General features: G+C 37.3%; 1 protein-coding gene across 1 annotated transcript; it reads left to right on the forward strand.

Annotated features, from left to right (window-relative positions):
• Positions 1-11,006: 11,006 nt before the first annotated feature.
• Positions 11,007-11,690, forward strand: LOC111784209 (NADPH-dependent pterin aldehyde reductase-like). Its single transcript, XM_023664991.1, has 3 exons — positions 11,007-11,309; positions 11,392-11,461; positions 11,560-11,690. Exons 1-3 carry the CDS (start codon positions 11,079-11,081, stop codon positions 11,688-11,690), a joined length of 432 nt encoding a protein of 143 aa, XP_023520759.1. The 5' UTR covers positions 11,007-11,078.
• Positions 11,691-12,631: the final 941 nt, after the last annotated feature.

Here is a 12,631-nt window from a genome sequence, read left to right on the forward strand (position 1 = left end):
GCTTATCCTCGTGTCATATAAAATAGACCTTATAGGACATGGTTGGTGATTTGGAGCATATTTAGACCTTGAGCTAGGATATGACTTCTTGTTTCGTTTTCAGGAACTAACCCTTAGAGGTTGTCATGTCATATATCGTGTTTTAGTCTTGAAAACACTTTCAAAGTAACCCTTAGTTTTCTCCCCATGAGTGTATAGGTGACATTATCACAAACGTGGCATCCTGCTAGCATATCGTGTTGCAGGGCATCTCATTTAGGTGAGGAAAATAATAAGTCCATCATGACAACCTGCTCGTGGTACATATAGCAGGACATCTCACCTAAAGTGGAATAGGGATCTCGTGGTACACTTCGTGATGGGAGATAATGGTTACTCCGAGCATGGATCCTAGCAACTTGTTAAGCATACCATCTACATTAACCTAGGTTTTTCCTTGTATTCTTGGGGATCCTAGGTTTATGCATAACGTCTTAGGTCAAGCTTGGAACTTAAAGGTTCTTCTTCGGAATAGCCCAACGTAACCTTGTGCACTTAAAATCTTATTCGCAACCAAGGGTACCTATGGGAATTCTCTTATTTCATGGGTACCTCGTTAGTCATCCTAGGAGGTAAAGTCATGTGGATTGTGATGTACATTTTTTCCCATATCTTGGTTTCGCTATCTAACGTTTCCCAACGACTCCCAAACTTCATTACCTTATACAACATCCTGAGATAAGGATTCATACAACATTTCATAATGCTGGGAGGTCATTTAAGGCTTAACCCGTAGGTAGTCTTTCTTAGGGGCATTATGGTCATTTTACCCCTAATTCTTGGTTTTGCTACCTAACGAGTTCCAGTTGCTTTCAAACTTCACCACCTCATCAATCATCATACAATAAGATCTACTGTAGAGTTTCATAGCATTTGGAGGTCATCTAGGTCATGAACCGTAGGTAGATATCCTTAAGGGCATTATGGTCATTTTGCCCCGTTTCTTGGTTTACCTACTTATCCTTATCTAATGACCACCAAATTCCATACATAACCTTAACATGATATATTATCTCAGCATTAAAATTTCATAGGCATTAGAGCTCATTTAGTAGTTTATCTTAACGTTCCTTAAATCCCGAGTAATTTGGTCGGTTTAGAGCCTTAACTCATGGTTCTTTGGATTTTTCTTTCATATATCCTTGTGTCATACTTGGTTTAGGGTTCATATGAAAATCCAAGTAATTCCTACAAGTATTTCTTAAGAAAAGTCTAAGGTGGCTACTTACCTCATCGTCGATGTTTGGGACCTCCGTTCTTGAGCTTCCGGTATCCGAATTACTTCACATTTCCTTCCATAGACTCTTTATCGTGTCTAGTTTTTGGAACCATAAGGATTGTCATAAGAATCGGTCTAGAAGGGGGTTAAAAGTGAGAAACACCAAGGGAAGGTCAGATTTTGGGCTGACTTAGCCGGTTCAACTGAACCGGCCACGTCATCGTCTTCTTCCTCTGGACAGGAAGAAGACGCGCGCGTCCTTTGCGCTGCCGTCTGAAAGTGGTCTTCCACAGCCCCGATATCTTTGTTTCTACCCTTGATTTCTTCATGAAACTTAACGAGGGTATTACAAGGAAGAGCTTGGGATTGATTTCATACCTTTTCATTGATCATATCCTAAGATATTCGCCGCCAAAGTTCGTCCAAAATCATTTTCCTCGCCGGAGCTAAAACAGGGGATTTCTTATCGGGCAGCCGATTCTAGGAGTTTTCAAGGCCCGATTTCTTCATGGAACCTCTTCCATATCCTTTCCTCATGCTATAGGAATTGGTTTGGAGGAACGTCTTTGAGTGTGGAACCTTAATTTCCAGAAATTGTTCTCGGTATGCAACTCACCCGAAACGCTGGATTTTCGATCTCTTGGTCATCTTGTTCTACGACGTTTCAGCTCTCCATTCCTTTATAGAACTTGTGGGTAATCTTGTTTAGAAACTGTAGGAATAAGTTTGAGGAGGAATGGTGGAGAATTGCTCTCGAATTTGGAAGAAACCCGAGAGTATGAGACTCACAATCTAAACGCTCATAACTCTTGAATGGGTGCTCGACCTTGCTCGAGTCTTGTTCCATACTGTTGCCCCTACTTCATAATTTATAGGAGAAGCTTAAACCGACATTGAAAGCTCTAGAATCGTCATGATTCGGAGATTGAAGTTTCTGGATACTTCGTCAGAAAATCCACTCCGATCAGGGCTTTACCGACTTTAGTTTTGAATACCAGCCGTTGGATGTGATGATCTATCCGTTTTCTAGATCTTATCCAAATTTGGGGAAGATCCAACGGCTGAGATTTGAGTTTCGAGAGATATTTCTCAGATGGTCACTGTAGATGCTCTGATTCTGATCAGAGGGGCATTTTCGTAATTATCCATTCTTCCAGGGGTATTATGGTACTTTGCCACTTTCAGAATATTTTAATATTATTTTTTCCTGAAAAATCCATAATTTTTCTAAAACTTCTTCATCTCATGTTGGTCATTTTTCCCTTCTTGAGCATCTTGAAATTCCTTCTACATAAAGAACTAAAAATCTGGGAAGATCCTTAATAATTAGAAAAATGACATTTTTGCCCTTTTCACTTACTTTTCCTTTCCAATCCTTTTTCCATAGGTCTTGAACTCATTAACATTACTTGTTAGGGTATAAGAATGACTTGCTTGAGATGATCATCCTTACTTAATCCTTTAATTCCTCCCCTTTTGATCATTTGGGTCTTACATGGGCGGCTTATTCTTATTGGATCTAATTCCTTTCATTTTTGGGGTGTTACATGGAGAATCAGCTAAATCAAAACGAAGAAATGTTACCCGAGACGTGGATTGTGGAGAAAATCTTGAGGTCGTTAACAGACAACTTCGAGAATGTCATATGTGTCATAGAAGAGTCGAAGGACCTAGCGAAGTTCACAGTCCATGAGCTTGCCGGTTCTCTTGAGGCACACGAGCAACGTAAGAAAAGGAAGGAAGAGCCACTCGATCAAGCGCTTCAGATGAAGGCATCACTAAAGGATAGAAAAGTACTCTCTTCACAAAGTTTTCGAGGTAGAGATCGTGGAAGTCGCGGGAATGGTCGAGGTGGTCAAGGCAACACTTACGAAGAAAACTATCAGGGAAAGAGACTGTCGAGCCAAACAAATTGGCGTGGAAGAGGACACAATCAAGGGCGCGGTCAAGGATACAATTCCAATATCCGGTGCTATAAATGTCAGAAATATGGTCACTATGCAAATAATTGTAACTCCGACAAATGTTACAATTGTGGCAGAATGGGTCACTATGAGAGAGATTGTCGAGCCGAAGAAAAGGTGGAAGAAACCATCAACTTGGCCTTGGATGATGCAACAAATGAAGTCTTCTCTTGATGGCCCAAAACGAAGAGCCGAACACAAAAGGAGACGGCGGCGCGAAAGATGATGGTGGTAGTCTTGAGGTGGTAGAAATTGTTAGAAATGAGGTGATGCACAGCGGGTGTGGCAAAATTGTAATAGCGGAGACGAGAAAATCGAATAAAGATGAACAACCGAATAACAAAGAGCTCGAGCTCGAAGAGCAAGTGCTCCAATGGCCGGAAAGGAAATTCGAGGAAGAAAGAAGAAAGAGGATGAAAATTGAAGAAGAAAAGAAAGAGTTGGAAACAAAAGTTGAAAGGTTAGAGAACGAAATGGTTGAGTTGACTAAGAGTTCCTTCTATCTAAAACAGGAAAGGAAAAGAATGAGAAGATAATCTCCGATCTTACGAAGAAAGTTGAAGAAGGTGTGGAGAAAGAGAAAGGCCTGTTCATGGAGATTGAGGGTCTAGTGGACGAGCTAGTGATGGAGGAGAAAAATATAGAAATGCTGACTCAATAGAGAGACTCACTCGATGTGGACCAGAATCAAGTTCAATAGGAGGTAGTGAATTTACGACATACGATTGAGACACTCACTCGTGATAAAGCTGAACTGGGGGATGCAAAAATGCTAGCTATTAATGTCGTCGTGGACTTGCTAAGGGAATTAAGTAAACTGAATGAAGCCATGATGTCTGAGTCAAGCGTGGCTGAGAACGGGAAAAATAAAGAGTTGGTGTCTCAGATGGGCTGTTCTCGAGAAGATTCAAATGAAGTCTCATCAGAGAAGGACAACCTTATTTTTCCGCTCGAGGAAAAGGAGAGAAAATTGAAGAAACCACGATTGAGCTTGAGAAAACGAAAACGGCGCAGGTGGAATCATTGAATAGAACATTTAAGTTTTTGGGGTTGTTTTGTTGGAAATAAACATAAACGACAGAGAGAGAGAAAAAAAAAAAAGAAAAGAAAGAAGTAGTTATTAATTTTAGGTTTTAAAATTTAGTCAAGAGCCCATACGTATTTTAGGAAAGCTATGGTTTATGGGTGAGAAAACGTGGGATAGTTATGGCCATTTTTAGCCATAGGAAAACTTATAAATAGGTTTTACTACTCAGGGTAATAACAGAGCAAAAAGAAGAAAAAGGAGCAAAAGAGCTAGAGTTAAAGTACAGTCTAATAGAAAAAGGCTTTTGAGAATTCTTTATCTCTTTGTCTCTCCCATCTCGACACCTCCTTCACAGCCTCGTGAGAGTTATCTAAACGAGTTGGTTTCAGAGCGAGCGTCTATTTTCTAAAAGTTGGTATCAGAGCGTATTCTAATTTCAACAAATTAGTATCAGAGTGAGCTTTTAATTCAACAACCTCTACCTTGGAAATTTTGAGAGTAGAGTACCTTTTCATTCTTGATTGATGCCTTGGTTTGAAGTGCTTGATCGAGTGTTTCCTCCTTCTTACGTTGCACGTGTGCCTCGAGAGAATTGGCGAGCTCATCAATCGTGAACGTCGCTAGGTCCTTTGACTCTTCTATCGCACATACAACATTCTCGAAGTTGTTGGTTAATGACCTCAAGATCTTCTCCACAACCTGCATCTCGGATAACATTTCTTCGTTTCGATTTAGTTTGTTTACCACAGTCTGTACGCGCATAATATAGTTAGATACATTTTCTGACTCCTTCATCTTCATGCTCTCCAACTCACCACGAAGAGTTTGGAGACGCACTTGCTTGACTCGGTCGGTTCCTTTGAACACCTTTTCTATAGTGTCCCATGCTTCTTTTAAAGTAGTTGCCCTAACAATCTTCTCAAAGCCCGACTCGCAATTCCTTTATAATGCCGCTTTATCCGCCTTATCCTTTTATCGCAATTCCAATTTTTCGGAACAACATATATAATGTCGCCTTATCCTTTGATCGCAATTCCTTTAACGCCTTGTTTTGTGCTGCCGTATAATCCATGGTATCCTTTGGTTCTTCGAAACCTTCTTCGACCACCTTTCATTTGGATACTCCAATTCTCGTAGTTCATCTTCGTTAGTTGCAGTAGCGTCATTTGACCCATGCCATCGGCTCCGATACCAATTTGTTAAAATAAAACTCACTAATTTGTGAAGTAATCTCACACACACTAACGATAGAATGCTCCGATACCGCTTTGTGAAAATACTACCCGTGTACTTGTGAAGGAGACAAAGAACACTGATTTTATCAAAAAAGTTTTTTCTATTGCTCTATATTTCTTCTCTCTTTCTCTCTTTTGCTCTCCGTTTTGCTCTGTCTTTACAGAAAAAGGATTAGGTATTTATACATTTTCTATCACTAATAATAGGGTGAGAGAAACGCTCATAAACCCTACCATCATTCCCTGAAAAACTCTATGCCTTTCCTTTAACTTGACTTTTCAAATTAAATTTCCTAACAAATTTACTAAAGATAACATTTTGCATTTTAAGTTTATTTCAACAATGTTGAGCAGACAGCGAAAACTCTCATGTTTGCCAGTATTCAACCATTTTGTAAACAAGTCTGCCACTTGGTCATCTTTCTTGATTTGTTGCATCTCGATTTCTTTCTTCAGGGCTTTCTCTCTAATTTAATAGTTGTGTACCTCCACATGCTTTGTTCTAGAATGAAACACCAGATTTTCTACTAGGCAAATCGCTTGGTGTTAGGATCGTACAACAACGCACACGCTCGATCTAGATGAACACAAAGAATAGGATAGAGAAAATTGCAAGGAGAACTCTGGCTAAAAAGATTTTTTTTATTGATGACTTTAGGTATGTACAACAAGAGAGAGTACAGAGAATAGAAAGTACATTTTCAAAACTCTACCGGACGAGATATATATATGGTTTAGTTTACTATATATAGCTTTACCAGATTTAGCCATCTATTATATATAGCTTTACCGGATATAGCTTTACCATATATAGCTTTACTATATATAACTTTACCAAATATAGCTTTACCGGATATAACCGAAATAAAGAGCACCATAACCTAACACTTGGTTGTTGCAATGAAGTGGTATTAGATAGTCAATTTTTTTGTGTCAATCTTCTGTCAAGAGTTTCAACCATGTACTTTCTTCAGCTGCTCTAGCTGCTGCTCTGTACTCTGCTTCTCTAGTTGACAATGATATTGTTGGTTGTCTTTTGCTACACCCAAAAAGTGTTTTCAAACCGAGCTTGAACACATACCTGGTGCTTGATCTTCAAGTATCGTGATATTCTGCATAGTCAGCATCACGGTATCCAACTAGCTCGCAGTCTTCACTTCTTTTGTACAAAAGACCATAATTGATTGTACTTTGACATTATCGTAAGATCTGTTGTGCCTCATCCAAATGAGAATTCTTCAAACTTTGCATGTACTGACTAATGACTCCAACTTCATTTTCAAATTCATTTGGTTGGTTCATGTAGATCTCCCCTGTCCAACTCCCCATGCAAGAAAACATTCTTTCATATCCATCTGCCATAATTTTCAATATGTATTTACCACAAGTACTGAAGAAACCTGCACGATAATGATATTTGCCACTAGACTAAACGTTTCATCATAGTCTAGTCCATATTGTTGAGAGAACCCTCGAGCTATAAGTCGAGCCTTGTATTTCTCGATTGATCCATCCAATCGATGCTTCATTTTGTAGATCTACTTGCAAAAGATGGATTTGACACCTCCTGGTCTTGGCACTAGTTCCCAAATTTGATTTTTCTTCAATGCTATAATTTCTTCTTCCATTGTCTGTTGCCAAGTCGTATTTTGCGATGTTTCTTCATACGTCTCTGACCCTTTAACTTTGTCTTTTATAATAGTTGTATTGACATATTTTGGATTCTTTCTGATCGTCTGAGTTGTTGAGGTCCCCTTTGTTTTTCACTAGGTTGGATTAGTTGAGTCACTTCTTGCTCACCAACACGAGTGTCACTTGGATCTTCAGGCACATCAACACTTCCTTCTTCAAGGGTCACCCTACTTCCATTGCGTCACTCTAACCATTAGTCATGTGGTTTGAGTATCCTGAATCAATGATCCACTCATCCTTGTAATCGATATGTCTTCTCATAATTTCCATGAGCGCTAGTTCATCTTCTTCTATGACACGTATTGCCTCTAAATCCCATTCATTCTCCATCATATTTTTGGATGTTGCCACATTGCTTTCAATAGATTTTTTCTTGGACCAACAATATCTGGACGTGTGACTTTATTTTTCTACAATTGTAGCAAATACCTCCAAGTCTCTTCACTTGAGAGTTATTGTTTTCGTTCTTCAGAGCTCTCTCTGGTTGTGCACTTCCTTCATGGCTTCTTCCTTTGTCACTATTTTTATATCCACATTTGTAAACGACTTATTGTTGCTCCGACTTTCACTTGTGTAGAATGCTTCTTCTTTACCTTGTAATGTGATCCTCTCATTTGTTTAGCCATGACTTATTGACTGGCTAGCAAATTTTTAAACTCTACAAGTGATGGTTGAGCAGGCCATCCTTGTATAGCAATCATGAAACTTCTATATTCTGTTCGCAATCCGTGGATAATGATCCTCTTCATTCTAGCTTTTCAAATGGTGGAGTCAGGTCTAGTTTAGTAATCTCTTTGCAGATTGACTTGACTTTGTGAAAGTACTGAGTAATCGTCATATCACATTATGAAATTGATAACAGCTCGTTCTCCAGAAGTTGTAGTCTCCTATTATTCTTCTTTAAGTACAAGATCACGAACGTGTCCCATGCTTCTTTCAGTGTCTTGTCATCCCAAGTATACTCTAACATCTCTCCTTCGATTGTGGTTTTCAAGACAAACATTGTTTTGCCTGCTTTGATTCTCCATTTGCGCAAGGTGCCGTTAAATCCTCCTATGACAACATTGTTTCACTCCAACCAACGGTCTCCCAAAGGTCACGTGCTTGTAAATAGGACATCATGCATGTTGCCCACTTATTGTAGTTGTTGCTATTGAGTTTCTTAGTTCCTCCAACGATTTAGAAATCACTCATTGTGTTGGTAAGACCTCAGTAATACCAAAGAAGCTCTTTCGACACAAAACTTGTAGAGTCAGAGACTACTCACGACACAAAGAAACTCACTCACTAATAATTTCAAGAATCGTTTATGATGTGGAAGATCAGACAGAGTTGCAACCACAAAGCATACTAAGAGTTCCAAGAAATCAGACAGCCTACACTGACCTCACTCTGATACAAGATTGTTTAACACTGCTTTTTGTGAGAAAGACTCGCACTTTTTGTTAGCATCAATCGAGAAAAGATTACAAGACACTTTGTAGAATACTACTACACTTTGTGTTTTGTATTTCTTGGGATGAAAACATTGATAGTGTGGAGGGGGATTTATAGCATAGACTAGACAATTTATTCTAAAATATCTAACCATTTATTCCTAACATACCCAAATATTTTTTCTAAAATATTATGTATCTTTCCTCCTAAAATACCTAAAATCATTTTGAGTGAAATATGTAGGTATCTTTATTCCTAAAATACCTAAATCATTTTCCTAAAATGCATAGACAATTGACTCATACGATTATTGGGTTTGACCTTATTGGGCTAATGATGATATTTTAACAGGTTGTCAATTCGATACATCCGTTCCTGAATGGACAACTCATCTAATCGACCTTGTCATCGAGTTCTTTCACCCGCTCGTCTAAGTACCGAATATTGTCGGGAACTTCCCACAGGTATTGCATTTTTTCTTCTATGTCGACTAGTCGGTTGACGTAGGACTTATTCAACATGTTGGTCGTAGCCATGTCTGTTGAATCACTTTTGGAGCCAACTTGACTATGATACTAACTATCACAATTACACTTTTCTTGTCAACGGATTTGGCGATTGTGCAGCACTCACTCTCAGCATTGAGTGAGTCAAGCCAACTTAGGATCGCGTCGCTTATGGCCAGGTAATGTATGCTCAAGCCTCTGGGCCTGTTTTGAAAAGAATATTTTTAGAAAACGGGGGTAGAGAGATTTTGAAAATGAGTTTGAAAGCAAGATTGAGAGAAAGATTGAAAACGATGTTATATGACTATAAGCAAAAGGAAACACAATTATTTAAATAGCATATAGATTTTCAGGTAGGGAGAATTTAACAACTAGTCGCATCTCCAAATAATACATTTTAAGATTATTCAGGTCTGGCAGACCTATATGTGATTTCACCGAACGGTCATACAAAATCTAGGTGGGAGGAGTTGACGACCGGTCGCATCCTCCTATAATACATTATGGGGAATTTCATGTCTACCAGGCGTAAACATGATTCTGCTGAAACATCATACGCTTAGAAAAGACAAGAAGAAAATTATAAAACATAAAAACAGTAAATGAAAGCAATAAATTGATAAAAGGCAAGGGTTTTGGCATGCAACTGGCATGCGACCAGTTCAAGACGCCTTGGACAAGTATAACTGTGACAACCAGATCATGGATACCATTAAGAGTTTACAAGTAGGTTATTTACTGAATTTTATACTTATTCCGACTTCCTCATGTCTTTCAGGTCCTTAAGAAGAAGCTAGTCGAAAATGGGAGTACATTTGGAGCAAGTGTTATACAAAGATGCATGGTGTTTTCAATTGTTTTAATGTTTTAAGTTGTTTTGTTTAGTGGCCGAATGTATTAAAACTCTAAAAAAATTGATTTGTAAACAAAATGTATTTATGTTTTATATATTTTGTCTATGAAAAAAAAGAAAAGAAAAATACCATCATATTTTCAAGTTTTAGTTGTGATTCAAAAATTTGGCTGTGACACTACACTAGCCCCTCTTACTCTAACCCCTTGTGAATTTTCTTTCAAGAGTCTTTCGCAAGGCTTGTCTTGGTCTAGTGGTCGAGTCATAGTTAGAACAAATTTTTTTAGTGAATTTGATCTCTATATTTACTTCAATAGGTATTTACTTAACCATTGTATTTAAAATTTANAAAAAAAAAAAAAAAAAAAAAAAAAAAAAAAAAAAAAAAAAAAAAAAAAAAAAAAAAAAAAAAAAAAAAAAAAAAAAAAACAACTTTGTTCTTGTATGCGTGTTTATGTAAGAAAGTTTGATAATGACCTCTCGTTTAGGCGGAAATTTAGTAGTGTTACAGTATTATTAAAATAATTTTGAGAATTACATTTTCAAATAAGTTTTTAAATTAATAATATTATTTTATAAGCAAAGTCAAGTGTGCATTTGTGTTATTTCTTGAGTTTATTCAGGAATTTTATTGTCTAATTTAATTGTGTATTGTGCCTTTTAATNAAAAAAAAAAAAAAAAAAAAAAAAGCCTTCGGTATAAAAGCTTTATTTTTCAAATGTGATTTTTTGCTCTAGAAAAAATAAAAAATTAGTTGTCAAAGTAGAGTGTTTTCTTTTTTAATGGCTCACGATTTGAACGCTTAACTTTAAAACCATTATCAAGTTTTCCTAATTTTGTATAATGCCTTTTAAAAAAATATAGATTTTGTTTCTATTTGATTGGTTTGAAAAATCAATTGGTTGGTGGATCCAAGACTGTGTAGTTATCTCGTGAAAGTCTTATGTCACCCACATGCTCTCTGTCTCCCTTACAAAGTCATGTATTTGATAATATTTTCCAAGATCCCCAAGTTTTAAATGCCTCACAGCTGTTCCTAAAAAGACATATAAAATGGGTGTGTTGGTTTCCAAACCAGGAGCTCGGTATTGATTTGGTTTGAAGAATGGCAACCTGTTTGATGCAACAAAAGGGAAGTGGAGAGGAAGCAAATGGGGGGAAGAAAATTGTAATAACCGGAGTGAGCCAAGGATTGGGACGAGCATTGGCGTTTGAGTTGGCAAAACGAGGCCACACTATAATCGGTTGTTCCCGCACCCAAGACAAGTTAGATTCCCTTCACCAACAACTCTCCAATTCTTCCTCACTCAATCATTTACTCCTCAATGTTGATGTGGTATGTCATTACCCCATCTCTTTGTTTATCCATACATATGCTTTCATTTCTTCATTAAAACACCTGAGATTCTGGGTTTTAGAGGTCAGATGAGAGCGTTGAAACCATGGTTCGTACTGTAATCCACAAATTTGGCGTTCCAGACATAATTGGTATATGCATATTACAACTATTTTTCTTCTCTCTTCTATATTTCCATTTAAGTGCAACCCATGAGAATTGAGGCTCTTTTTCTTTTTTTGTACAATAGTAAACAATGCAGCTACAATCAATAAGGAGAATGCCAAGATTGGCGACATTAGTAGAGAAGAGTTTGATGATATCATTGACACAAATGTGAAGGGGACCGCTAATGTATTGCGTCACTNATACAAAATCTAGGTGGGAGGAGTTGACGACCGGTCGCATCCTCCTATAATACATTATGGGGAATTTCATGTCTACCAGGCGTAAACATGATTCTGCTGAAACATCATACGCTTAGAAAAGACAAGAAGAAAATTATAAAACATAAAAACAGTAAATGAAAGCAATAAATTGATAAAAGGCAAGGGTTTTGGCATGCAACTGGCATGCGACCAGTTCAAGACGCCTTGGACAAGTATAACTGTGACAACCAGATCATGGATACCATTAAGAGTTTACAAGTAGGTTATTTACTGAATTTTATACTTATTCCGACTTCCTCATGTCTTTCAGGTCCTTAAGAAGAAGCTAGTCGAAAATGGGAGTACATTTGGAGCAAGTGTTATACAAAGATGCATGGTGTTTTCAATTGTTTTAATGTTTTAAGTTGTTTTGTTTAGTGGCCGAATGTATTAAAACTCTAAAAAAATTGATTTGTAAACAAAATGTATTTATGTTTTATATATTTTGTCTATGAAAAAAAAGAAAAGAAAAATACCATCATATTTTCAAGTTTTAGTTGTGATTCAAAAATTTGGCTGTGACACTACACTAGCCCCTCTTACTCTAACCCCTTGTGAATTTTCTTTCAAGAGTCTTTCGCAAGGCTTGTCTTGGTCTAGTGGTCGAGTCATAGTTAGAACAAATTTTTTTAGTGAATTTGATCTCTATATTTACTTCAATAGGTATTTACTTAACCATTGTATTTAAAATTTAATAATAATAAATTTAAGGATGATCCAAACTTCCATGGTTGGTCTAATGTGATTATTCCCTTTAGAGAATTCCTTTGTTTCATAAGTGGAAAACGTGATGACCTTATTTGATTATAGTTAACTAGGTTGGACTCATTCTTGTATTTGAAATTTGGTATCTAATGGTTATTTAAGGCCGTTACAATCGATGCTAACTGCATT

This window comes from Cucurbita pepo, unplaced genomic scaffold (genome assembly GCF_002806865.2).
Source record: "Cucurbita pepo subsp. pepo cultivar mu-cu-16 unplaced genomic scaffold, ASM280686v2 Cp4.1_scaffold000173, whole genome shotgun sequence".
Classification (NCBI taxonomy): Eukaryota; Viridiplantae; Streptophyta; class Magnoliopsida; order Cucurbitales; family Cucurbitaceae; genus Cucurbita; species Cucurbita pepo.